This window comes from Ovis canadensis, chromosome 12 (assembly GCF_042477335.2).
Source record: "Ovis canadensis isolate MfBH-ARS-UI-01 breed Bighorn chromosome 12, ARS-UI_OviCan_v2, whole genome shotgun sequence".
Classification (NCBI taxonomy): Eukaryota; Metazoa; Chordata; class Mammalia; order Artiodactyla; family Bovidae; genus Ovis; species Ovis canadensis.
Window position 1 is genome coordinate 43,053,740 of NC_091256.1, and position 27,010 is coordinate 43,080,749.

Sequence of the window (27,010 nt, forward strand, 5' to 3'; positions counted from 1 at the left end):
GCTGGGACAGATTGAGGGCAGGAGGAGAAGGGAATGACAGAGGATGGGATGGTTGGATGGCATCACCAAATCAATGGATATGAGTCTGAGCAAACTCTGGGAGATAGTGAAGGACAGGGAAGCCTGGTGTGCTTCAGTGCATGGGGTCACAAAGAGTCGGACACGACTTAATGACTGAACAACAGTGCTGAGGCTGCCTGTGCATGTTACCCTAAACCAGAAGACAGTGACTGTGGGGACCAGCAATCTCCTTCATTTACAGAGGAGGGAACTCAGCCTCAGAGGAAGGAAGTGAATTTGTCCCACACGTCAGGGCTGGGACTAGAATGAACGTTCTCTGTCTTTTCCCACTGTGAGCAAGGAGCATGAACATACAGCCCTCATTGGTCAGGCCCCCAGTGTCCTTGTGGGGAAGGAGGTGGGTGGTGATCAGGGACCCTTCCCAGGCAAGTGTTTCTGGTAAACTGACTAAGGAGTTCTGAGAAACAGAACAAAAACTAAACAGCCAGAATCTCCAAGACTCCAGTAACATGCTTTAACTTCTTTTTCTCATTCTAGACACATGCTGACTTTCCTATTATGTAAACCTCAGGCGCTGCAACCTGCACACTGATGGTCGAGGCAGATTGCAGATTAAAGGCTATCTCTTGCCCCAAAACTTCCTTTTGTGAAGCAGCCAAGGGAGGGAAGGCAGCCTTAACCCATGATTGCCTCTAAGCCAGCTTTCCCAGCCCAAAAAACAGAGCTCAGAGATCGAGCTGAGACATGGTGTATCAAATCATTTGAAAACACACAGCCTGGGGCTGCCCAGGTGGCTCAGTGGTAAAGAATCCACCTGCCAATGCAGGAGACACAGGTTAGATCTATGATCCAGGAAGATTCCACATGCTGTAGAGCAGCTAAGCCCGTGTGCCACAGCTATTGAGCCTGTGCTCTGGAGCCCAGGAACTGCAGCCACTGAAGCCCGAACATCCTGGAGCCCGTGTTCTGCAACAATAGAAGCCACCTCAATGAGAAGCCAGCATCACAGCTAGAGTAGACCCTGCTCACCGCAACTAGAGAAAAGTCTGTACAGTGACAAAGACTTGGCATAGCCAAAAATAAAGTTATAAATAAAATTATTTTAAAAAAGAAAGAAAAGAAAACACACTGTCTGAAGCAATGAAGATGAGATGGTTAACACACAGATGGGGTGGAAAGACCACATGGTTATGCAGTCATCAAGCCAGCAGCCTGGATTCCCTCCCACCTGGAACACTAAGAGTCTGGGGAGTGAGGGGCCCTGAAGCTTAAGCCACATTAGCTTCAGGGATAATCCCAATGTGTCTCTCTGCTGCATCAGCTCATTGCACTGATGGAGGGGTTGTAAGGACCAGAGCCGAGGATGGCAAGGTGGCCTGATAGCCTGAGGATGTTTGAGGTCAGCGCTCCTTCTGTTGAGGAGAGATGCAGGACGAGCTTGCCTGGCCACAGTTGCGCTCGTCCATTGCCTATGGAATTGCTGGAGAGTTTGCCTGGTAGGCTGGAGCCAGAGGGATGTCACCAAGGGGTGATTGTGTCAGTCATGGTTTTTTTCTTTTCTGTATTTTATGATGCTTTGACATTTTGGGGCTTTGCAGACCTGGGGAGGGACTGCTGCTCCAGGGTTAGCTAATTCCTCCAGATGACCCACAACTTGTCTATGATCTTGTCTTTGATATGCAAACAATCAATTCAGAGACTCTAGGCTCCCATAGTCTGGGACCCTATCCCTCTGCCCCCAATTACCCCAGGGCCAGGCAGTTAAAAAGTAGGTACTGTGTCTATAGCCCGGAGCCTGCAGAAATTATTCAAACTATCCAATCCTCTGCCTGCTCAGTTTGCCTACCCTTCCTTGCCTGTTTCTTTCTAGGAAAACTGCAATAAAGCCTCTTGCCCATGCTTTCCTCTTGCTTGTTCTGCCTCCTAACTCCCCTTGGTGCTTCTCCATGTGGACGGGCATGCCTGTTTCTAGGGATTTGTGAGTGTAAAAATGCCTTCCTTCATGACAGTCATTTCTGTGTCTGCATGTCTCACCATGTTTGGCCTTCCCTGGGGCTTAAGTGGTAAAGCCCATCTCCCTGCAAATGCGGGAGACCATCTACAAATGCAGGAGACGAAGGACACGCAGGTTTGATTCCTGGATAGGGAAGATCCCCTGGAGAAGGGAATGGCAACCCACTCCAGTATTCTCGTCTGGCAAATCCCATGGATGGAGGAACCTGTTGGGCTACAGTCCATAGAGTAAGAGTCAGACACAACTTAGCGACCTAAACACCATGTGTCTTACCATACCTGGCATATTTTAAAAGGAATGACCAATTTAAGACTCATGACTACTGAGTACCTCACGTACATCATGAATATCTAGTGAGTTTTGGTGCCTAGATTGCATTTGACCATATTGTAGTATTTGATTAAAAAAAAAATGTGCTTTACCATGTGGTATTTGGAGTTCCAGTGCATCACACAGTGAATAGTGAGTATTTGGGACTTCATGTTCTTCTGTGGTCTTCCTATCCATCCTTGCTGTTTAGCACACGTGTTCTACTGATCTGTATATTGAACATGTCTCACTAAGAACTAACTAATTAACTATACTTAACTCATCTTCTGAGTTTTTGAGTATGTCTCACAAGCTATTTGCGTCTTCGGCATGTCTGCTTAGCACGTATGCTTGTCTTTCCCTGGTGTTGGCCTGGTCCTCTCCAGCAGGCGTGCACATTCTTGGTGACACAGTTCCACACACTTTGAAAGGCTGTGGAACTGGAGTCTCTCCCCACCTGGTGCTGGCTTTGTCCTGCCAGAAGGGCCTTGTTTCCTCACAGCCTCTCACCCTGAGCTGCTGTGCTGAGACTGAAACGAGCAAGTAGGCCCCATGATGGCTGAGGCCTGACTTTTTACAGGGTCATCTGGCCCCGTAGCTGGCGCAGGGTCACAGAGGACCATGCAGAATAGTCACTGACCCACACAAATGTCTGCCTCGAGGGCCGCTGGGGACTCGGGGGGAGCACTCACTGAGCCGAGGTGCACACCTGTGCTGGGAGCCGCCACGGGAGATCCCCCCCATGACAGGGTCATGTGGAAGAGAACTGTTAAGCAAGGCTTCAGAACTCAAGGGGCTCTCTAGGCTTTCTCGAGCATCTACCCCAAAACCAGAATCTGTCTGTTTTACTGTTTCATGACTTTCCCCAACTCCTCTGACATTAACAGGGGGCTATCCCTGACCACCTTTCTCTGGAGAAAATCAACTTAGGGCTATAAGTCTCCTGGACATGAGAGAAATATTTCAAATCAAACCCCCTCTGTTAACATTCTAGCTTGCTCGGCAGGTATAACCGGACTCTTACAGCTACGCATGTGATTATTTACAGCTTCCCAACTGTGAGAGGCACAGAAAGCCTAAAACGTAGAGCCTTTGAAAGAGTTAAAAGTTATTAGAGTAGTGCTAGTGCTGATGTAGGATTTCATTATTGGGCCAATGCTTGTTGCTAAGTTCCCATATCTCTTATCCACTGTGCACCTGGGAATGCATTAGTTAACACAGTGAGAATGCAAGAAAAACAAGTGTAGCCTTGAATTTAACCATATCAGACTTTTGAGCTAATTGGTTCATTCTTGTAACTCACTGCACCTTTGCTCTGTGAAAAACGTTAACTCTGTTTGGCATTTTCTGAGGCTGACATAGATTAGAAATATAAAGAAAAAACACTTTGAGGGAAAAAAGTTTTCTGGTTGAGCAGCCTTTATCAAAAGAGGGTCATGAAATGTTCACAGGCCTCCAAGGCCAGAAGATACTGTACACAACATCTTTTGTGGAAAAGGTATGCAGAAAAAATCATGGTTTCGATAAGGGCAAAACTGCTGGAATGTCGGGCTGACTCTGTATGACCTTGCATCTTTCATTTCCCTCTATGTACAAAAAAGTATATAAGTACCGTTTAAAAATTAAGCTATGGATCTCGCTCATCAAAGCAGCTTGATCTCATGTCAATCATTTTCCTCCTCTTACTCTCTCTTTCAGGCTAGTTCCCATCTGGAGTACAGAGATCCGCCGTGTCTACTTATTTGCCTGGGTTTCTAAGACCTGAACGGGAAGGTGCCCTGCGCCTTCACTCCCTCAGGAGACCGGGAGGGCACCTGTGGCCTCACGTAGACGGTGCAAGTCTCTTGCCTTGAGACTTTATTGATTTTCTATATAAACCAAGGAACATCAGCCTCTTTTCTTCTCTCCTCTATTTTCTTATCTACAACATTCTTAACTATCTCTCTTTCTCTAAATCAATCGCAATCGCCTACGCCGTTTCTCCTCCGGGTTTCCCTGGATCCTGCAGGGGCTGGACCCTGGCACACCTGGAGAGAGACAGGAGCTGAATCACACAGGTGATGCCTGCTCCCTTACGAGGAGGGGACCACCTGGGAAGTCCTTGGACCCTGTTCTGAAACCTTTAATCTGCCTGGCTACTTCTGTTAGTTTGTTCTTTCATGTTTAAAAATTGTATTTTACTCAAGTTTATTCTCCCAACTTAATTTTTTTTCATTTTATTTTATTATTTTTTATTTTGGGTGGTGCTGGATCTTCATTGCTCCATATGGGCTTCCTCTAGTTGCAGCAAGAGAGGGCTACTTTTCGTTGTGATGGGTGGACTTCTCATTGTGGTAGTTTCTCTTGATGTGGAGCACAGGCTCTAGACATGTCAGTTTCAGTAGTTGAAACATGTGGGTTCAGTAGTTGCGGCCCACAGGTTTAGTTGCTTTGTGGCATGTGGGATCTTCCCAGACCCCTGTCCCCTGCATTAGCACGCGAATTCTTATCCACTGTACCACCAGAGAAGTCTTCTCCCCACTTTATTAATCAAAGACATTTATAATCAAAGACTTTCAAGTAGCACAAGGTAACCAGTATATCACACTCACTTGATGCAATCTGAATCACACACAAAGCAAAATGCAATGTAATGCAATGCAATTATACGGAAAATTAATACATGGCACCATCATTACTACTTTGAAATCCTTGGATACTCTAATTTCAGGAGATTTCAGTTCAGTTCAGTTGCTCAGTCATATCCGACTCTTTGTGACCCCATGGACTACAGCATTCCAGGCTTACCTGTCCATCACCAACTCTTGGAGCTTGCTCAAACTCATGTCCATCGAGTCGGTGATGCCATCCAACCACCTCATCCTCTGTCGTCCCCTTCTCCTCCTGCCTTCAATCTTCCCAGCATCAGGGTCTTTTCGAATGAGTCAGTTTTTTGCATCAGGTGGCCAAAATATTGGAGCTTCAGCTTCAGCATCAGTCCTTCCAATGAATATTCAGGACTGATTTCCTTTAGGATGAATTGGTTGGATCTCCTGCAGTCCAAGGGACTCTGAAGAGTCTTCAGAAGATTTACTCCAGGTTAAATAGCACTTACAGCACTGGCTGGCATTCCCTAACACTTACTACATGCCAGGCTCTGTTCCAACAGTTCTGCAATTAACCTCAGTGATTCTCACCGTTGCCTGTTGAGTGAGATGTGCTGTCAGTTTTGTGTTACAGGAGGACAGAAATGGCAACATATGTGGGTTAAACAGCAGCTGGAAACAAAGGAAAAGCAGACACTCACCTTATTTCTTTCTCCTGAGAAAGCAACTGTACCTGAAGGTGAGAACTGGATCTTCCATTTGCTGCTGAGAGTGGTATTTCTATCCCAGTGTGGCAGAATAAAATGATCTGCAGAGATAGATAATTTTACGGAAGAACTTCGTGACTGCAGGATCACTATATACTCTGGGGAAAAAGAGGCTGGACCATGATCTGTGAATCCTCTCATCTCTTAGGTCCTTTATCAACTATATATAAAGATCTAAATTTTTTCCAATTGTAATAAAATATTTTAAAACAGCAGCCCTTAATTTTTGTCTACTTCTTCCTTTCCAGCCCCTACCTCTGCTTCCTGAGCCTTAATATTTCCAGATATATGTGTGTCGAATGCAGCAAGCAGTGTGATACAAAAAATCAAGAGAAGAATTCAGTTACAGTGATCCTGAATGGATGGCTCCCATATGCAGCTGGCAGAGGCTCATGTAAATCCTCTTGGGAGCAACACAGCTTCAGCACGGGCCTGAGGGAATGTCTATAGATAAAGTTTCAGGGGACATGAACTCACCTTAAAATAGAATTATGAAGCACACAAAGAAGCAAGGCACTCTATGCATGAGCATGAAAAAGAGAAGTTGGCAGCAATAAGCACATAAAGATTTAGACACTGGATTTATTAGACAGGGAATTTAAAAAGTATGTTTAAAGAAAATTAAGCTTGAAAGTATAAGCAGGGAGCAAAAGATTATTTAATGACTAAGAGAATTTGGAAAAGATTTAAATGGAAATCCATGCTACGAACATATAACTGAAATAAACTCAGTGGTTAGATAGAGTAACAAAGCTAAACTGACAAAGCTAAGGATAGAGACAGAAAAACTAGAAAGTAGATACACCTATTGGAGAAGGAAATGGCAGCCCACTCCAGTGTTCTTGCCTCGAGAATCCCAGGAATGGGGGAGCCTGATGGCCTGCCATCTATGGGGTCGCACAGAGTCGGACACGACTGAAGCGACTTAGCAGCAGCAGCAGCAGCAGACACACGTATACCAGTACTACATATGCCACTCAGGATGCAGAACAGAAACACCATGAAGTGGGAATATAGGAAAGAGAAGTTAGGAGATACGGAGCATAGGGACGGTGTAATAAAAGTCCAGTTGGAATTCTAGAAAGCAATATTAGAATAGACGAGAAGAAATATTCAAAAGGATTATGGCCGAGAATTTTCCAAAACTGTTGAAAGCATTGCTTTTCAGACGCAGGAAGCCAGAAGACTCTCAACAGAGTAAATAAAAAGTCATCTATACCCAGACAAGTTATAGTGAAACAGCAGACTACTAGAGGAAGAAATAGATAATATGAACAAACCAATTACTGGCAATAAAATTGATTGAAAAAAAATTCCCCCTAAATAAAAAAGACTAGAACCAAATATTTACTACCATTTAGAGAAACATTAACACCCATTCCTTCTAGCTATTAAAAAAAAAAAAAAACCTGTAGAGAAAAGAATGTTTCTGAACTCATTCTATGAGGCCAGCATCACCCTGATACCAAAAATAGACAAAGATATCACAGAGAAAGAAAATTACAGGCCAATATCACTGATAAACATAGAAGCAAAAATTATCAAGAAAATATTAGCAAATCAAAATCAACAGTACATGAAAAGGATCATATACCATGATCAAGTGGGATTTATCCCAGGGCTGCAAAGATGGTTCAGTATCTGCAAATCAATTAGTGTGATACATCACATTAATAAATTTAAGAACAAAAATTATATGATTACCACAATATAAGCAGAAAAACCTTGTGATAAAATTTAACATCCATTCATTGTAAAAACTTTCCACGAAGTGGGTAGAGAGAGAACATATCAAACAAAGTATAATAAAGGGCATAAAAGACCCTGATGCTGGGAAAGGTTGAGGGCAGAAGGAGAAAGGGGCGACAGAGGATGAGATAATTGGATAGCATCATCGACTCAATGGACACAAGTTTGAGCAAACTCTGGGAGATGGTGAAGGACAGGGAAGCCTGGCATACTACATTTGATGGGATCACAAAGAATCGGACATGACTGAGGGGACTGAACAAAAAAATCATATTTAATGGTGAAAAGCTGAAAGCATTTTGTCTAAGTTCAGGAAAAACACAAGAATGCCCAGTCAGACTAGAAAGGCTTTGTTAATCATCCGGGGTATTCCACAGTGAGACCTGAAGGGTCACACTTAATAGGATGGCTGAATCACCCCAAAAGCATGCGCTATTGTGCACCTGCCATAAACACTTACAAACAAGCCTTGAAAATATCAAACTGATATGCAAACTATTTAATTGGCAGCCAGAAAAAAAAAAAGCCCTCAACATCCTTTAAAATACAGACCCTCAGGAGTAAAACATTGAAATATACAGCATTCAATCAAAAAATATTGTTTGCCATAAGCAGGAAGATGTGACCCATAACCAGAAGAAAAACCAGTCAATAAAACAGACAGAGTTTAAAAAACAAACCAACCATAAATGAAAGATATGATAGAATTAGCAAATAAGGACTTTAATATAATTAAATAAATATGTTCAAGGATTTTTAAGGAAAACATGAACAGAATGCGGAGAGGTGGAATATCTCCAGAGATTTAAAAATATAATATACTAAATGAATTTATTGGGATTTATACCAGATTAAGCATGGCAGAAGAAAATATCAATCAACATCAACAAATAGTAACAGAACTATTCGCATAAAAGCACACAGAGAAAAAGACCAGGAAAATGATCAGAGCATCTGACCCAGTGACAATACCAAACCGTTAACATATGTATACCTGGAGTTTCAGAAGGAGAGAAGAAAGGATGGGGAGTCAAAGGGAATGACGGCAGGAAAAAGTAGTTGAAGACATAATGGCTAAAATTTTTCAAGATTTTGAAAACTAAAGAAAACCACTGTATCACAAGAAACATTAAAGGAATTCTTCGTGCGAAAGGAAAATGATGCCAGATGAAAACTTGGGTCTACACAGATAACCCTGGAAATGGTAAATATGTGGATACGTTTTAAAACATTTTTTGTCATTTAATGTCTCTCTGAGCCACCCAGATGGTGAAGAATTCCCCTGCAATGCAGGAGACCTGGGTTTGATCCGTGGGTTAGGAAAATCCCCTAGAAGAGAATGGCTACCCACTCCAGTATTCTTGCCTGGAAAATTCCATGAACAGAGGAGCCTGATGGGCTATAGTCCATGTTAAATGACCCCATGTCATTTAACAGTTTCTTTAAAAGATAACCATTTTAAAGCAAAAGCAAAGTACTGCGTGGTTTAAAACAGATACAAATCTAAAAGGTATGAAAACTAACAGAGAGAATGGGAGAGAAGTAATTGAAGTATCCTCTTTTAAGGTTCTAACAATATATGCAAAGTGGTATGTTATTAATTGAATGTAGATAGTTATAATTAATGATGTGAGTTGTAAACCATGAGCAATCACTAGAAGCAAAACAAACTCAAAGACATATGAGCCTAAAACTGCCCTAGAAAAATAATCTTAAAAAAACCCAAAGACATTGCTAACAAAGCAGACAAAGTAGATTAATAATAAAATATTCTATATAAATATTCTATCATGCTAAGTCGCTTTAGTCGTGTCCGACTCTGTGCAACCTCATAGACGGAAGCCCACCAGGCTCCCCTGTCACTGGGATTTTCCAGGCAAGAACACGGGAGTGGGTTGCCATTTCCTTCTCCAATGCATGAAAGTGAAAAATGAAAGTCGCTCAGTCGTGTTCAACTCTTAGTGACCCCGTGGACTGCAGCCTACCAGGCTCCTCTGTTCATGGGGTTACGCAGGCAAGAGTCTATATAAATACATACATATTCTATATAAACTCTAAAATAGTCTATATAAATCCTCAAAAAAGTCAGGAAAAAGGAATAAAGAAACCAAACAAACAGAAAAAAAAAAAAAACCACCATAGGACAAGTGGTTAAAAAATAGCTAAGTGGTAGATTTAGATGAAATTATATTAATATTTGCATTCCCTGTGAATGTCTAAAAACTCCAGTCTAAGAAATTGTCACATTGAGATAAAAATGTAAGATTTGATTATATGCTGTATGTAAAAAAGAAAAAAAAACCACTTTAAACGTAATGACACACAGGTTGAAAATAAAAGGATGGAAAAGATAAAAACCACTCATCATAAGAAAGTGTGGTTATATTAATACCAAAGTAGACTTCAGAACAAGGATTATAACAGGGATAAAGAAAGAGATTTTTGTCATCTATGTGTACAGCAAGGAGATCAAACCAGTCAATCCTAAAGGAAATCAACCCTGAATATTCACTGGAAGGACTGATGCTGAAGCTGAAACTCCAGTATTTTGGTCATCTGATGTGAACAGACAGCTCATTGGAAAAGTCCCTTATGCTGGGAAAGATGGAGGGTAGAAGCAGAGCGCGTCAGATGAGATGGCAGGACAGCATTACCGATGCAACGGACATGAACTTGGGCAAACTCCTGGAGAGGTGAGGGATAGGGAGGCCTGGCGTGCTGCAGTCCATGAGGTTGCAAAGAGTCGGACGTGACTGGCAACTAAACAACAACAGTGCTGTATAACAGTACAAGAGTGAACCCTAATGTAAATGGACTTTAGTTAATAATAATGTATTGATCAGTTTGTCAGTTCACAAATGTGCCGCACTAATAAAAGATATTAATAGTAGGGGAAAGTGAGCATGTGAGAGGAAGAATATATGGGAACTCTTTGTTCTGATCAGTTTTTCAGTAAATTCGAATCTGTTTAAAAAATAAAATCTACCATTTTTTTTTAAAATGGAAAAGAGTGAACTGTATTTTTTACATATGGTGAAAAATGAGTCAGAAAATATAATTAGGAAATAAAAGATATCACACTGGCAGGGAAAAATACAAGGAACTTAGGGATATAGCTAACAAAATATTTAATACAAGAAACCCCTTTATGGAGAAAATTATGAAACTTTATCGAGAGACACTAAAGATCAGTATCCATGGAGTGATAGATCATGTTCTTTGGTAAAGACTCAATATCATAAAGATATTGATTCTTTACAAATTGATAAATAAATTCAGTGCATGCCAATAGGATTTGTACATGGGTATGTAACTTGAGAAGTTGATTCCAAATTATACACAGAAGAGTAAAGGGCCAAGAATAACCAATAACTTCCAGAAGAATATGGGAAAACTTGCTTTACCACATATTGAGGCTTATTATAGAGCGTTAGTAATTAAGACAGTGTATCATTAGTGGAGCTAGTAAATAAACCAGTGGAACTAGAGAGCCCAGAAACCTGATTAATGGAAACCTGATTAATGGAGATGGAACTTGTAGCTCTGTGGGTAAAGGAAAGCCTATTCAGCATATTGTGTTAGGGCAAATAGTTATCTTTACAGAAAAAAAAAAACAAAAAAACTCGCACACACCCAAATCAGTTCTGGTTAGATTAAAGTCTTAAAAAAGGAAACATTAAAATATTTAGAAGAAAATGTACGAGAATATCTTTCCAATTTAGGTAGAGAGATGGATTTGTTAGGATTCAAAAAATATTTACCACAGAGAATATTATTGTGTAGTCAATAATATACTTTAAAACAAACTTGTTTTACCCTGAAGATAGTGAAAAGACAGATCTCAAACTGGTAGAAAATATTTGTAGCACATAGAATTGTCAAAGACTAGTAATTAGAATATGTAAATATTTTCTACAAATCAGTAAGAAAAAGATAAATAACCTAATAGAAAAATAGGCTAGGGGCTTCCACGGTGGCTCAGAGGTAAAGAATCCGCCTGCCAATGCAGGAGACACAGGTTCAATCCCTGGGCTGGGAAGATCCCCCATGCTGTGGAGCAGCTGAAGCCACACACCACAACTACTGAGCCTGTGCTCGAGAGCCCAGGAGCCGCAGCTGCTGAGCCCAGACATCGTGAAGCCTGTGCTCTGCAACAAGAAAGCCACCGCAAGGAGGAGGTTGTGTGCTCCAACTAGAGAGTGGCCTTCGCTTGCTGCAACTAGGGCAAAGCTCGAGCAGCAACGAAGACCCAGCACAGCCAAAATAAATATTTTTTAAAAATAGGCTAAAGATAGGACAGAACTGTCACAGGAAAAAAAGAAAAAAAGTCCCAGAGACATAGATTCTTATCTTATTAATAGTCAGGAAAATGCAAATTAAACGCATAGCTAGATGCCACTTTATGCCTACCAGACTGGCAAACATTGAAGAGTTAGTCAACATGAAATCTTGGCAAGGGTGTGGAGTAAGTGGAATGAATGAAAGTCTTCTGCTTGTGGGAGTGCAGAGCGTTATGGCCACCTTGAAAAACAATTTTGGTGCCCAGTGTTGACAAGATGATACAAGGACTTTCAGATGATTTGTTAAATAATATATCTAGCAGGGGTTTCCATTTTTCCCTCATGCTCATAGGAAAAAGGTGCCATGATCCTCTTCCTATCTGTAAGAGAAGTTTTTTTTTTCAAGTATCTGTAACTTTTAGGAATACTGGGATCTCACTTACAACATTATAATTGTCAGTGAATTAAGACAAGCAACCAAATATAGGTTTCTTTGGAGGTTATTTTCACATAGTGGTTATTGTCACAGGATGTGGCAACAGTTTCTAGTCGTAGAAGTCTATCTGGACTCTGCTGCTTTGAGCTGCAAGACACATTCTGTTGAAGGTTCTCAACCAATCAAGCAGATCCTTTGCATGACTTTTGTGATGTTGAGTGCTGTCTTCCTAGGGATTGTGTGGGAGCTGAGCACAGCTCTTACCTTTGAATAATGAAAAAAATACTTTCCAAGCCCAGGCTCTGAAATTTCATTATATGATATTACAAGACAATAACTAGCCTGTGGAGCTCTGTTTGACTAGTAGATGAAGAGAGGGCCGAATAAGATCTTACTTAATGAAAGTGCAGTAAGAAGAGTATATTTTTTTCGCCTAAAAATTAATAAAGTTGAATGTGCACATCTCCTCCAACTCTGCAGTTCCTCTCCCAGATAAGTGGAAACCCTCCCCCATGGTCCCTCCAGCCTCAAAGTTCCACCCCTAGAGGGACCTTTCTATCCGAGCAGAAGATATGTCCTAAACAACATTCACAAGGGCATTAGGGCTGTTTCGGTAAACAGCCCAAATGTCCATTAAAAGTAGAATATATATAAAACTGTGCTCTAGGTACACAGCAGTGACAGTGGACTGTAACTGCACACATAAATATGCACGAACTCAAGAAATATATAAAATTTTTTAAAATCACGGGAGAACATATGCAAAGTGATTCCATTTATAAAAAGTCTTGAAATAGGTAATACCAAACAATATACTGTCTAGGGATGCATAAGTGGGTATGAAAAACTGTTAAAAACAGGAATGTTTAACACACGGTTCAGGATAGTCATCATCCCCTCAGTGGAGGGACCAGGAAGTGACTGTGGAGGGAGATGCAGCTTCCTGCTCATGTTCTATTTTTTTAAGCTGGGTGGTGGGTACAGGGAGGTGTTCATTTCATTATTTTTCAGGCTGAAATATATATGTATGTAAACCAAAATATTATTTACGAGTGAATGGGACTTGAAGGTGCATGAACTTTTGCTGTAGAGAGAAATCAGGAAAAGTTGCCCTGCTAGGGATGAGGGAGTGAAGGAAGACTTTATCTTGGATTGTTGGTTTTAGTTGAGAAAGCGTAGAACATGTTTTATGTTGATAGGAATGATCCAGTGGAGAAAAGGAAACTAATGTTTCAAAGGGGACAAGGGATAAAGTTGGGACAAGGCCTTGAGAGATGAGAGGGTGGGACCTAGTGATACAGGAGGATTGGCTTTTGGAAACAGTAAGGACGTTTTCCCGTTGTAACATGGAGAGTGACTCTGGCTTCAAGCTGTGATGAGTATGTAGGTCAAAAAATTGGAAGTTGTGAGATAATACGAAATAATATGTGTTGGTCCCTGGCCCCGATTCTAAGAACAGAGCTCCTAGAACCCTTGTAAACTCCTGAGTGATAAGAGCACCAGGAGCAGCTTTTGTTCTGTTGAGGCCACTCTGGGTGGGCACCTTATGGCTCCTGGTCTCCAGAAAGACCAAGCCATGACTGCTTGCATGCTTAGTTGCTCAGTTGGGTCTGACTCTTGGTGACCCTTATGGATTGTAGCCCGACAGGCTCCCCTGTCCATAGGATTTCCCAGGCAAGGATGCTGGAGTGGGTGGCCATTTCCTTCTCCAGGGGATCTTCCTGACCCAGGGATCAAACCCGTCTCCTGTGTGTCCTGCGTTGGCAGGTAGATTCTTTACCACTGAGCCACCCAAACCATGATTAGAAGGTTGGAATCTTTTCCCGTCATCCCTACCTGAGAGGTAAGAGGGGCTGAAAGTGGAGTTAATACTTACTCATCCCCAAGTGAAGAAGCCTCCATAAAATCCCAATGGTATGGGGTTTGGAGATCTTCCAGGTGGCTGAACACATCCACATACCAAGAGGGTGACGCACCCTGGCTCCAGAGGGGCAGAAGCTCCCCCGTGCCCTGGATACTCTCAGACCCCACCTTGCATTTCCCTTTATGTGGTTGTTCATTTGTACTTTCTAAATCATATCCTTTAATAAACTGGTAAATGAACTGTTGCTCTGTGTGTCACTGTAGCAAATCAAACTCAAGGAGGGTGTTGTGGGAACCTCTAATTTGTAGCCAAGTCAGACAGAGATTGTGGGTAACCTGGGGCCCTACTACTAGTGACTGGCATCTGAAGTGGGGGGCAGTTTAGTGGCACTGAGCCCTTAACCTGTGGGATTGATGCCATCTCCAGGCAGACAGTGTCAGAACTGAGTTGTAGACCCACCAGCCTGTGTCGTGGAGAACCGCTTGGTTTGGAGAAAACCCCCACACATTTGGTGACAGAAGTGTCACCAGTAGGATGCTCTGTGTGACAGGAAAGGAGAAACACAGGGGAAGAAGAACCTCCCCCAGCTGACCGAGGTCAACTGCCCGATTTTTTTTTTCCCGATTTTTTCTTGAATGATCTTGTAGGATCATAAATTTTATTGCTGTTCAAATTTTAAAATAATAAATATTCATAATGTATTTACATAATTTTAAAGGTCATGTTTTTTGTTTTTTTCTCAAACCTTTTAAAGCATATACAATACAACCTGGGTTATAATATTTATAATACATTTTAAAATAATACATGTTGTTTTATCTGACTGGTCACTGGTTTTAATATTTTATATTAATATTTATCAAACAATGGGCAATTAAATAAAACATTTAATATTGGACATTAACTACTTAAGAAGCATGTTCAGCTCAAGCTTTAATGTATTTTAGGTCATTATTCTTCAGTATTTAACAATTTTTCTCTGCTGTTGACCTATTAGTTTTACTCCTTGAAGGAAATATTTTATCACAGTTATTATTTATTGACATAAACAGTGTGGTGGAATTACAAATATTTCTATTTTTTCAAAAAGCAAATTCAAATCCATATTTTAGCTGAGGCCACATATTTTGGGGCCTATTTTTATTAAAAAATTTCTTTTTCCTGGAGTAGAGTTGCTTTCCAATGTTGTGTTAGTTTCTACTGTACAGCAAAGTGGAAATGAATGCATTCCTGAGCTGCAACTGAGAGCAGGCCTTGCTTAAGCTTGGGCTTCCCTGGTGGCTCAGCTGGTAAAGTCTGCTTGCAATGCAGGAGACCTGGGTTCGATCCCTGGGTTGGGAAGATCCCCTGGAAGAGGGCATGGCAACCCACTCCAGTATGCTCTCCTGGAGAATCCCCACTGACAGAGGAGCCTGGCTGGCTGTAGTCCATGGGGTCGCAGAGTTGGACATGACTGAGCGATTACACACACACTTGCTTAACCTTAGCTTTTCCCTTGGCCTTGACAAGACAGAAACTATTCACACTTTCCACTGTAGGAACAAAGTATAATCCTCTTTGGCAGGATCTTTCTTTCAGGGAAACTATCAAAGAGACAAGCTTGAGAGGGCTCAGCAGTTCTCTGGGTTCAGAATCCGTAAGGAAGTAGCTGCCTGCCTCTAATCTACTTCTTGCAATGCATAGCATGGAGCATTCATCTTTATTAGCACAGACTTCTGCACACTGAGATCTGGGTGATGAGAACTTCGGGGACAGATAATGGGAGAGTAAAGACCATTGCCCCTCAGTGTATTTGGCATCCTTTCTACAGGTAAGACTTGTTGCTTTACCAGATTGGAGTTGGTAGTCTATTAAAAACCTATTTAGACTTGGGGGAAAGCTCCCCTTTGGTTTCTGTCCTTGAGAACAAATGAGTTGTAGATCATTCCTAGTTAGCAGAAAGTGAACAGGCATTGACAGATCATAAACGGCCATCATCATTATTTTTTTTTGGCTGCATCATGCAGCATGAGGATCTTAGTTCCCCAACCAGGGACTGATCCTGCACCCGCTGCAGTGGAAGCTCAGTCTTAACCACTGGGCCACCAGGGAGCCCTAGCCACCACTTGTGAAGTTTTTGAGTTTGTGGAGGGACTAGGTACAAAATGATGGGGGAAGGGTTAGGTTAGAGGTGCAGAGCAGAATAGGTTTACAAGAAACTAGGAGCAGAGTCACCCAGGCTCCTGCTCACTTGGTGCTTCTAGACGGGCAGTGTGTGTTCAGGGATAGTGGGGGCCATTCCCCTACAGGTGTCTCCCCTGCACTCCTGGCAGAGACAAGAGGGCATATTCTCCCTCCCCAGCTTTGCCTCCATCGCCTAGAAGCTGGGGCTGGCACTGCTGCCTGGGAGCATGTGTGGTTATGCTTTGACTGTCGAGGAGCTGGTCCATGGACCTGAAGTTCATCAGGAATACATGAGAGTAAAAGTACATGCAAACTCAAGACCAATATACAATGGAGAAGGGTGCGCAATGTCTCTGCAGAGCAGACGGGATTCTTGGGTTTAACAAATAACGTCCCTATTGGGTGTAAGAGAGACTACAGAATGCACTGTTCCAACGTGGGGAACAGAGCCAGGTGCTTCTAGACGGGGAGTGTGTGTTCAGGGTGGGCCCTATCCTTATCCCCACCGGTCTACAAGTACCTGTAATCTGTAAATGGAGTATAGCTTTTAAAAGTGTATAAACAAACAAAAAAATTTAAATAGTACACTCCCCGCCCACCCCCCCATATGTAACATTTGCAGTCTTCTGGAGGTCAGAAAGCACTATAAAACATTTCTTATAAAAGTATTTTTTAATAAATTGATGTATTTCAATGTTGTTAACACAATAGCCCAACGCTATATCAAGGTAGCAAAAGTGAAGATTCCTGGTATTTTTTCATATAAACACTATGAATGACAGTACATTTGCATTCAAATTCACAAGAAATAATCTTCAGGTTCATGAAGATTCTCCCACTGCTGTAACACCTTTCAAACAGTGGAGATGTGTATTGACTGGGTAGACAATGAAAGTCTAATGACTGAGCTGCACGCTAAACCACACTGAAGGGAAGGGGTACAATGGCAGTATGGCCAATTTGCTGAACAGAACCCAAGCCTTTTAAACTTAGTCATTGGAAGAAAATACAGCATGTATCAAAATTACAGAGTATCTTAAAGAAATGGAGCCATAGGACGACACACAGATGAGAACCCTGAAGCAGTGAAAATGTTTCTACCCGTTTTGTGATGGAAAGAAGCCATGGATACAGAGTCCCGCAGCCGTCTGTAGGGTTGAATCTCCTCATACACACAATGCTATCAATCGGCGAAAACCAGAATTCCCTGCTCTGTACAAATGCTGGTGAAGGTAACTTGCACTATTGCTGTGGGTCAGAGCAACAGTGGGCTGGATTTCAGGCATCAAGTGGAGGCTCTCTTCACTGCTGCCATCACTGCCTTCTGCCACTCCACAGGCTGCGCTTTCCAAAACTGATGCCCCTTCTTAGGGTTGAAAAAAAGGAAAACATGAAACCAAAGGGCACTGAGAACAAACAGTAGAAACCAGCAGCTCCTGGCCCTCTTTAACGCTATTACTGTCCAACCCACCATGAGAAATGTGTTTCACTTGGTTACAACTACAAAGAGAACATCTGATGCCATCATATCACGTGTATCTTAATGACCTGGTTTTTTATATAGGATTTTTCTTAACAGAGATCAGGTTGAGAACAAGAGGCTTTTCCTTCAAGGGCAAGGGAAGGTGGCTAAACGCTAGTTAATCAAATTCATCCTCAATTTTGAACTGTAGTGAACAAACGGACTTAAATGAGATTTTCTAAAGACACTTATTTCCTCAACCTCAAGTACAATCAGACTGCCAACAATCTCATGTTCAGAATTTTATCTGCTGATTCTACAATAATTGGCCTTTTAGGCCATTATTTACTTTTACTAAGACCCTTTACACTATTTTTAAACCCCAGTTGCTGCAGATGAAAACAAATACAACAAAATCACAATAAAATCGTTTGTGTGCTGAGGTGCTGGAATCTGGACGAGCAAAGGTAGAAGGTTCCTGGCTACTCACCAAGAAGTGCCTCGACAACGGCCACTCCTTCACGGGTGTCGGCAGCACAGACTTAAAATCGCGTCTATCTGAATGGATAGCAAGAAAACTGGAATCCACCAAATTATTCTTTAAAAATATCCCAAGCAAGCTGCACTAAACATTTATCACTAACCTGAGTTTTAGGTTAGGATTGGACTCTTCTTTGAGTGAACTGATTCACTATCAGAGTCTTTGCATTTTATTCTCTATCTCACTTTCAGACCTGAACTGAGACGTCTCATAAAGATCATATATTCCTTTCTGGCTCATCTCTTAAAACAAGTGCTCTGCCCCTCCCAAAGAACTGTGAATAACTCATAAAGGCTTTCCTCTCCAGAAGCAGAACAGTCAAAAGCGTGATTAGGTGAAGTGGCTTCATTTTCCTCAGGTCAAACCCAAGGTTTACTTTCCCTATGAACAGGGTGTGCTTTATTTGATAAAACGACTCAAAATCAGCTTATGGAAAAGTTAAAAATGTAGTTTACTGAAAGATATGTATCTTTACAAAGAGTAATAGCAAACAATCCCATCTAGAAGTTTAAATAAATGTAGATGATTTTAAAACTAACAATATATATAAAGCTGAAGTCACTGCCTTGGATAATTTATACACTGCATCCAATATTTTATATAGGACATTCATTCTTAAGGCAGAAAAATTGAATCTGACATGTAATGACTTGGCTCTTACATCCAAGGGTCAAACTGGGAGGCTCTTACATCCAAGGGTCAAACTGGGAGTAGACGTGAGCAGACAGATTCCTTGCTAATAAGGACATACCTGTGGTGACAACTTCATTCTTAGAGTAGGTTATGTAAGACACATACATTTGGGAGAACAGAAAAAGATGAAGTCTAAGACACATAAATATGTGTTTCCCACATGAGGTCAATGAGACTAGGCTTTCTATATGAGGTGAAACTACTCCCATAACAAACTAACAAACTTCAACATAGTCTTTCTGGTAGGGAACATAAAATGCTTAAAATATCCAAGTATTCACTTTTTGGGAAAGTGTTCGTTTAGACTCTTGTTTTCAAGATGTAGTATAAAAGGTAGCCTGAATAGTTAAAAGCAGTTGAATGTCAACTCACACTGCTACTCAGAAGGCTACCACTTAGGATACTCCTGCCCCACGTACAAAATCCTGTGCAGGGAGGATACAGATATATACTAAAATAAAAATGAAGCCCCCCCTCCCCAATGCATGTGCAAAAACACTTGTTACCAGCAAGAATATCTTTAACGAAAAACATCTTACTTACAGAATCAGAGGCTTCGAGGCCAGACTGACATGAGAGTGCACCCCCCGTGGAGGTGGACGGATATTTGGGATGAAAGCAACCGTTCAGCGGGAACCTTGGGAGATGTGCTACTCGGAGTGGAAGGCGCGCTAAGAGCACCTGGGCTCGGGCACCTCTCACGCAGACCAAGGTCCTGAGCCCTTAGGGCTGTGTGTGCTCCTTACCTCTGTGCATCCTGGTGCCCAAAGGGTAACAAGAACAAAGACAAACCTAAAAGACAATTCTTAAGCAGGTCACGGTGACTCTCACTGTGTAGGTACCTTCCTCTGTGCCTATGACGTATGCCGTAGCTCGGGCAAGGGTCAGAAGTGTACAAAGATTGCCTGCCTAAGTTCTGAAGACATGATTTTCTTCTTTCATGGTGGCAGAAGTCCATGCAAGATTTGTAAACAGTGATACAAAATACTGTAAACATAACTTAACAGAGCTTGTATAAAACAGAAGTAAATCCAAATTTACAAGTGGGTAAAAAAAACAGAGGGCAGCTTCATACAAAGTTCTCCCTCCTGCGCCAAGTGATTTATTTTTTTTGTTTTGTTTTTGATTACAAATATAATCCTGAGCTGAAAAACTGGGATTTGGGGGAGAGCCATCTTTGCATACAAAATATCCAAAGGACGTTTATTCTTTTACTTTTCTCTAGTGATAGTCAACTGCCACAGACAGTTCTGAATGTGTGACTTTGGAGACGTTTATAGTTTGGTGTGGCGCCCAGGTCTGGAGCCTGCGGGGGTGCTGGCCATGGAGGCCGAGGCTGCAGCGTCCTCTGCTTCCTCCAGTTCGTCCTGGAGCTCCTGGCTGACACTGGACTGCAGGGCTGCAGGCGTGAGCCACTCCTTTGGGAGGCAACTCTGTAGAAAAGGTATACAGGAGCTGAAGTAGGCAAGCCGATTGATCCAGCGAGGAATCTCTTTCCCACAGAGAATCTACAGAGGAGAAGCATAGCATTAGGTGAGAGATTGAGGTTATCTGGTTCGCTGCCAAGGAGTGGAGGGTCAGGGAGGAGGCGGATATGTAGAAAAGCCACTGTTCCACATCCTTTGGTGCTATTATTTCCAACCTTTGATGACAAGCCGCTCCCTAACTCAGAAGCTTGGGGTCTCCCTACTGTCAGCTCTGTCCCTTCCTTTCTGAAGAACTTTGCTAAGCTGCTTATTTTTTACATCTATAAAATCAAGCTAATTCCATTTCGTTCCTTTCTTTCTTTGCTCTTTGCAACTGCTTGGAGATGCTTGTAGAAGTATTTTGAACACAGAAGAAAAGACGTGTGAAAGAAGATATTATTCAAGTAACAGGAGCTCCAGGCAGTTCTCATCCTTATCCTTAGAACTTGTAAGCCTCATCTTTTTCCGACTGCAAATAGTATCAACTAGGTCTTTTATAATACTAACTTTATTACCCTCCTTTCCTTCCACAGTCGAAACTGGGCTTAACTAGGCCATGCTTTATTGTCCCTGTGGTGGTGTTGCCTCCAACCATGTCAAAGATTATAATCTTTGTAATAATGATAATTATGATTCAGAAGTGAAGTATCAGCTAGTTTAGCTTCGCTGGTTTCAAAGTATCTTATGTCCAAAAGTTAGCTAAAATGTAAATAAGCTGTCACCTGTAATCAAGCAATGTGACATTTTAGCCCTATGCCTTAATGGCTTCATTTAAACACTATGTCTCTGTCTTAACTACAACCCTAGAGGGTGGTCTCTCTGGGGGGAAAGTAGAAAGTTTTGATCATTTTTGATTACACTGCCTAGAAGCCCTGAGACGCAGACAGTACTTAAACATACTTGAAGAATGTGCATGAAGTAGATCTGGGGGAAAGCTGAGCAATGACCTGATATTATTCCATTCCTATCTGTTTATTCTAAAAAACACAGGCAAACAAGTATTCCATTATATTTTACACCCAAGACATAATTAGGGGCATTTGTATATTTGAAGGTTACCACAGAAGTGGTGACTAGGAATAGTCAGGTTAATGTAATAAGCAATTGTTGACTATCCAAGCGGTTTTCTTCATTCTCTTTCCTAAATCCTAATTTTATTTCTCCATGTATGAATGTACTTCATCTCAAAACCCAGAGCTGGCTAGATTAACCTAAAACAGAGTTCTGTAAACTAAAGCCACCTGTTTTTATAAATAAAAATTTTACTGTAACACAGCCATGCCCCTTCATTTTTTATGGCCTATGCGTCCTGGGCTACCATGGCAGAGACAGAATGGAATCCAGGAGTAGTAGTCCACAGGCCTAAAATACTTACTATATGGCTCTTTCAGAATATGTGTGCAGATCCTTGATCAAGCCAATGTCTTTTATTAACCTTTGAGTCAAGATTCATAAGTCACTGAGCACTGTAACTTGAATTCTTAAAATGAAATAATCTGTAGATAATAGGGTATCTGTGATACTTGTTTTAATTATGTGTACACATCTAGATCATGATGTAAAATATATTTCTTACTGTGGAAAGTGATCAAAAAATATTTGATTCATATAAAAAAATTACTTTTGCATTTAAGCATCAATTTGGTAATCTCTCTTTCTAGGAGTTTACTGAAAAGAGGTAGGAACAGGGTTACTAATTATAGCACTGTTTGTAATAGCCAAAGACTAAAAATAACCCAAACGTCATTAATAGGAAACTGACATTTTGGCACATCCAAACAAGGAGTATCATTCAGCTGTTAGAGAATAAACTCCATGCTACAATGTTAAGTGGAAAAAAAAAAAAGTAGAGAAAAGTCTGTATAGGATGCTCCCCAAATATAATGGTGGATAAGCACAGAGTAAATTACCCACATTCCCATTCTAAAAGGGAGAACATGGGAGGAAGGAAGGAATTATTAGTCCTAAGCAATTTCAAAATCTGACCAGGCAACCTCCATTAGGTTTCAAGGCTCGGGACTAATCCTCTGTGGTCCTCAGTTCTGTTGTCTGGGCCCATGAAATCATCCTTTCTCACCAGCCTATTTCCTGCCTATAGAATTTGAGAATCCAAGAGTCATCTTTCATTTTGTCCTTTCTCCATCCCTTTTATTCCAAGCTGGCAGTGTTTCTACTAACATAACAACCTCAAAAATGTTGAGTCTCCTGTGTACATCATGGGATTCACTCTACGAGATATGAGGTTCCTCTATAGATCTCTCCTGGAAGATTCCATTTCTATTCCTGATTTCCCAAGGATCCAGGAGTCGAATCTTTAATCTCTTCAGCAGCAGCTACCCAGTCACACCCTTGGGCCTTCTCTCTACAATATGCTTTCATAACAGAAAAGCCCCTACTTTTACCGTCTTTCCCACCTGGACAGGCCGAACAATTCCAAACCATTAAGTTCTGACTCCTCTGTCACTTAACTTTTCTTTCCTTATTTTATCTTTCTTTGTTCATTTCTTTTTTCCTTCTGTGCATAAGCAGAAAGAATACTTTGCTTGGAAATCTCATCAGCTAAATATTCAAGTTTAATGTTTACAGTTCTGCTTTCCACAAAACTGCTCGACAAAATTCAGCTAAGCTTCCTGTCACTATATAACAAAGATTTCCTTTCCTCTAATTTCCAATAACATGTTCCTTATTTCCTTCTGAGCCCTCACCAGCAGTACCTTTAATATGTATATATTCAGTATTTCTGCTAAGTCTGTTCAAGGTAGTCCAGGTTTTTTCTATCAAACTCCTCATTATTGCTCCAGCCTTTACCAATCACCCAATTCTAAAACCACCTGCAGATTGGTAAAGGTATTGTTATAGTAGCGGCCCATCTCTAGGTACCAGCATCTGTACTGGTTCCCTGTGGCAACTTTAACAAACTATCAGAAACTCAGTGGCTAAAACAATTCAGTATTTTCTCTTACAGTTCTAGAGGCCAAGGAAGAAGGGTGGAGGGGAGTGGATACTGAGAAGTTAGAAAGCTATGAACACATTTTTTCTTTCTCCCACATTTGACTGTGGAACCATGAAAAGACTTTATAAACACAAAATTAAACAAAAAAGCACCTCCCAACCAAAAAGAGGATCAATGGAACAAGGACCCTGTGTAGTCAACTGGTGGCATGACCACACAAGAAAAAAATTATTTCAACTATAAAACACTGTTACTTTTATTGAGCCATACTCTAAAAATAGAACTGCAAAACAGTTCTACTTTTCAGCAGTCATATTGTTGGTGGCAGTGGCTATACTATTACTCTAAGCTTGTGGCTCAGACGGTAAAGCATCTGTCTACGATGCAGGAGACCCAGGTTCGATCCCTGGGTTGGGAAGATCCCCTGGAGAAGGAAATGGTAAGCCACTCCAGTACTCTTGCCTGGAAAATCCCATGGAAAGAGGAGCCTGGTAGGCTACAGTGCATGGGGTTGCAAAGAGTCAGACACAACTGAGCGACTTCACTTTCACTTTCAAGGTTGTTTTAGGTATAGAGGGATTAAAATGAATGGGTAATTATGTTGTTGAGAAATGGGATTTTATACCTGGCATAGCAAAGTACAGATATACATACTACTGATAAGGTTAAGTAAAAATCCTATAGCCTGAATTTTAAGTAGAAACATCACTGCTACTGCTGCTGCTAAGTCACTTCAGTCGTGTCCGACTCTGTGTGACCCCAAAGACAGCAGCCCACCAGGCTCCCCTATTCCTGGGATTCTCCAGGCAAGAACACTGGAGTGGGTTGCCATTTCCTTCTCCAATGCATGAAAGTGAAAGTGAAGTTGCTCAGTCGTGTCCAACCCTCAGTGACCCCATGGACTGCAGGCTACCAGGCTCCTCCATCCATGGGATTTTCCAGGCAGGAGTACTGGAGTGGGGTGCCACTGCCTTCTCCGAGAAACATCATTATGAATCTGTAAAAAAGTCCTAGCTCTGTCTTCTGCAGAAAAGAAAAAAAACCTAGAAACTATCACCAACGCATTAGCAAGGAGCAACCCTAATACCCAGATTAAGATTTCTAAATATTTACTAGAAGGAAACAGTTCTGAGGTAGGAAATATATAGATGAGCCTGGAATATTTCATTATACCAAAACCCAAGAAGGCTGTTAAAGATGACCGAGGTCAGGGTGGGATGAACTGGGACTGACATCTATACACTACTATGTGTCCAGCAGATAGCTAACGAGGACCTACTGTATAGCACAGGGCACACTACTCAGAGCTCTGTGGTGACCCAACGGGAGGGAAACCGCAAGGGGGGATAGATGTATACGTATAGCTAGTTCACTTTATTGTACGGCAGACACTAACATACGTTGTAAAGCAACTAAACTCTAATAAAATTTTTTTTTAATTAGCATCATATCAAAAGACTCAGAAGCTGACTTAAAGAGAATCCCATTGATAAAAAATAGGACAAGGACAGTAACTGCACTGAACTGAAAGATATCAATTATTTTTGAATCTGGGGATGGGGGAGGGGAATCTATAGTTATACTACATTCTGAAAAAAATCTGTAACCTTTGGAGAATGCTAGGGAACTGTATCAGGAGTCCCCAAGACCATCTCCAGGTTAGATGATTTGCTGAGGGGACTCACAGGACTTGGCACATAGTTGTATTCACAGCTATGATTTATTACAGTAAAAGGAATACAAAATTAGCAAGAAAAAAGGCACAGGGCGAAGTCCAGAGGAAATCAGGCGCAAGCTTTCAAAGGTCCTCTTCATAGTGGAGTCACACAGGATAAGAAGCGGTGACAGCACACGCGGAATGTGTACACTAGGGGACATGAGAGACCTAGAGTCTAAGGCTTTCATGTAGGCCTGGTCATATAGGCACCCTTTCCTAGCATGTACTTAGACCCCCAGAACCAAAGCAGGGCTTTAGCACAAGTCGCACTGTCACACAGACAGTTCAGGTACATAAGCCCTTAACCTGCAGGAGTCTGGGGCAGGTGGGACCCTCCTGAAAACCAAGTTCTTAGAGGCAGCCAAGGATGACTCTGTATGCAGGCGTTTCTCAGGACAGCAGTCTCCGGGCTGCTTTGCTAACTTTTTTCACACAGTTCACCCCTCAAGCTGTCACAGTAGAAATGATCAGAGGACCCCCTGTGGCATGGAGACCAACTTGAAGTACTGAGCTCAGCTGCACTCTTGAGAGGTGCCAGACTTAGCCAGCTGAAACAAACTCCATTAAACCATCAAAGTTTCAGTTTCAGTTTGAGCTTTCTTCATCTGGTCTAAGGTATCAATTTAGGCACAGCACAATGCTGGCCAATAAGCTGAAGTTGACCTGAAAGATTTTTCAGGGCCGAAGCAACGTCATGAGAGTCAGGGTGCGCACAGAAGAAGGAAAATACCAGAGGGTGCCACCAGAAGCTAAGCTTACGGTGTCAGGGCACTCTCAGCAGGGCAAACATGAGTCAGGCAGCACAGGGTTAACAAGGCCCCAGGGTGCCTTCTCACTGTGCTGAGCACTGTGGGCCGGCTACAGACAGAATATCTGTATCCCCTCGAAAGTCCTGCGGAAACTGTAACCCTCACTGTGCTGGTATTTGGAGGTGGGGCCTCTGGGAGGTAATTAGGTCAGGAGTTGGGTCAGCAGCTTTACAGAAGAGGTGTGGGAGCTTCTGCACTGCTTCCACCAGGTGAGGACACAGCGAGAAGACGGCCTGTGGACCAGGAAGCAGGCCTCTTGCCAGGCCCTGAGGTCGGCCAGCTCCTTGACCTGGGACTTCCAAACCTCCAGAACCGGGAGAAATAAATTCTTACTGTTTACAAGCCACCAGCCGGAGAAGGCAATGGCACCCCACTCCAGTACTCTTGCCTGGAAAATCCTATGGATGGAGGAGCCTGGTAGGCTGCAGTCCATGGGGTCGCTAAGAGTCAGATAGGACTGAACGTCTTCACTTTCACTTTTTACTTTCATGCATTGGAGAAGGAAATGGCAACCCACCCCAGTGTTCTTGCCTGGAGAATCCCAGGGACTGGGGAGCCTGGTGGGCTGCCGTCTATGGGGTCGCACAGAGTCGGACACGACTGAAGCGACTCAGCAGCAGCAGCAGTCTACAATGTTTTGCTGCAGCAGCCCAAATGGACAGGGCCCTCTGCTCCAGGTTTCTAATTAGTCTGAAAAATGAGCTGCATCTTGGTTCAGAGGGACTGCCTGAAGGTACTCAGTTCCAAACAGTTCTGCCTGTACATGACGCGAGGTGATCAGCCTCGTGAGTGTGGAGACATCTGCTCATGCTCGGCGTGGGGAGTGCAGGAGAGAGGGCCCCCTTCCGCTGTCCCTGAGCCAGGGCCGTCACTGTGACTACAAGCTCAGTGGCCTGTGCGAATTCAAAGTGCCTGCAGCAGCTGAGGCAGGCAGAATGAAAAGTTCTTCTGCAGGGAGAGGGAAGGGATTATTAATGCCTTCACCCATCCTGGTCTCCTCAGGGGCCAGGGTTTTCTTTTGTTGTTGTTATTGTTACAAAATCAGTACGTCACATTCAGCAATCGTAACTTCGTATTAAAAAAAGAATCCCCTACTTTCCCCCAGACCTTTTGTCTGGATCTGGAAGGGAAGTATATACGAGGAACAGAAGAGTTTTCAGAGGAAACATTTTTATATAATT

General features: G+C 42.2%; 1 protein-coding gene across 2 annotated transcripts in view; it reads right to left on the bottom strand.

The window, feature by feature from the left end:
* Nucleotides 1–16,841: 16,841 nt before the first annotated feature.
* The window catches only part of DESI2 (desumoylating isopeptidase 2), a 45,086-nt gene continuing 34,917 nt past the window's right edge, over nucleotides 16,842–27,010 (bottom strand). The window contains exons 5-6 of one of the 2 annotated variants that reach the window (XR_011247666.1): nucleotides 18,141–20,392; nucleotides 16,842–17,554 (exon numbers count right to left, since the gene is read on the bottom strand). Coding sequence is in view for 1 of the 2 variants with exons in the window: in XM_069545508.1 (XP_069401609.1) it covers nucleotides 20,159–20,392 (234 nt within the window). In the remaining variant the exon portion in view is untranslated. Of the gene's footprint in view, nucleotides 20,393–27,010 lie in introns of both variants that reach the window. The other variant, XM_069545508.1, reaches the window with a different exon arrangement.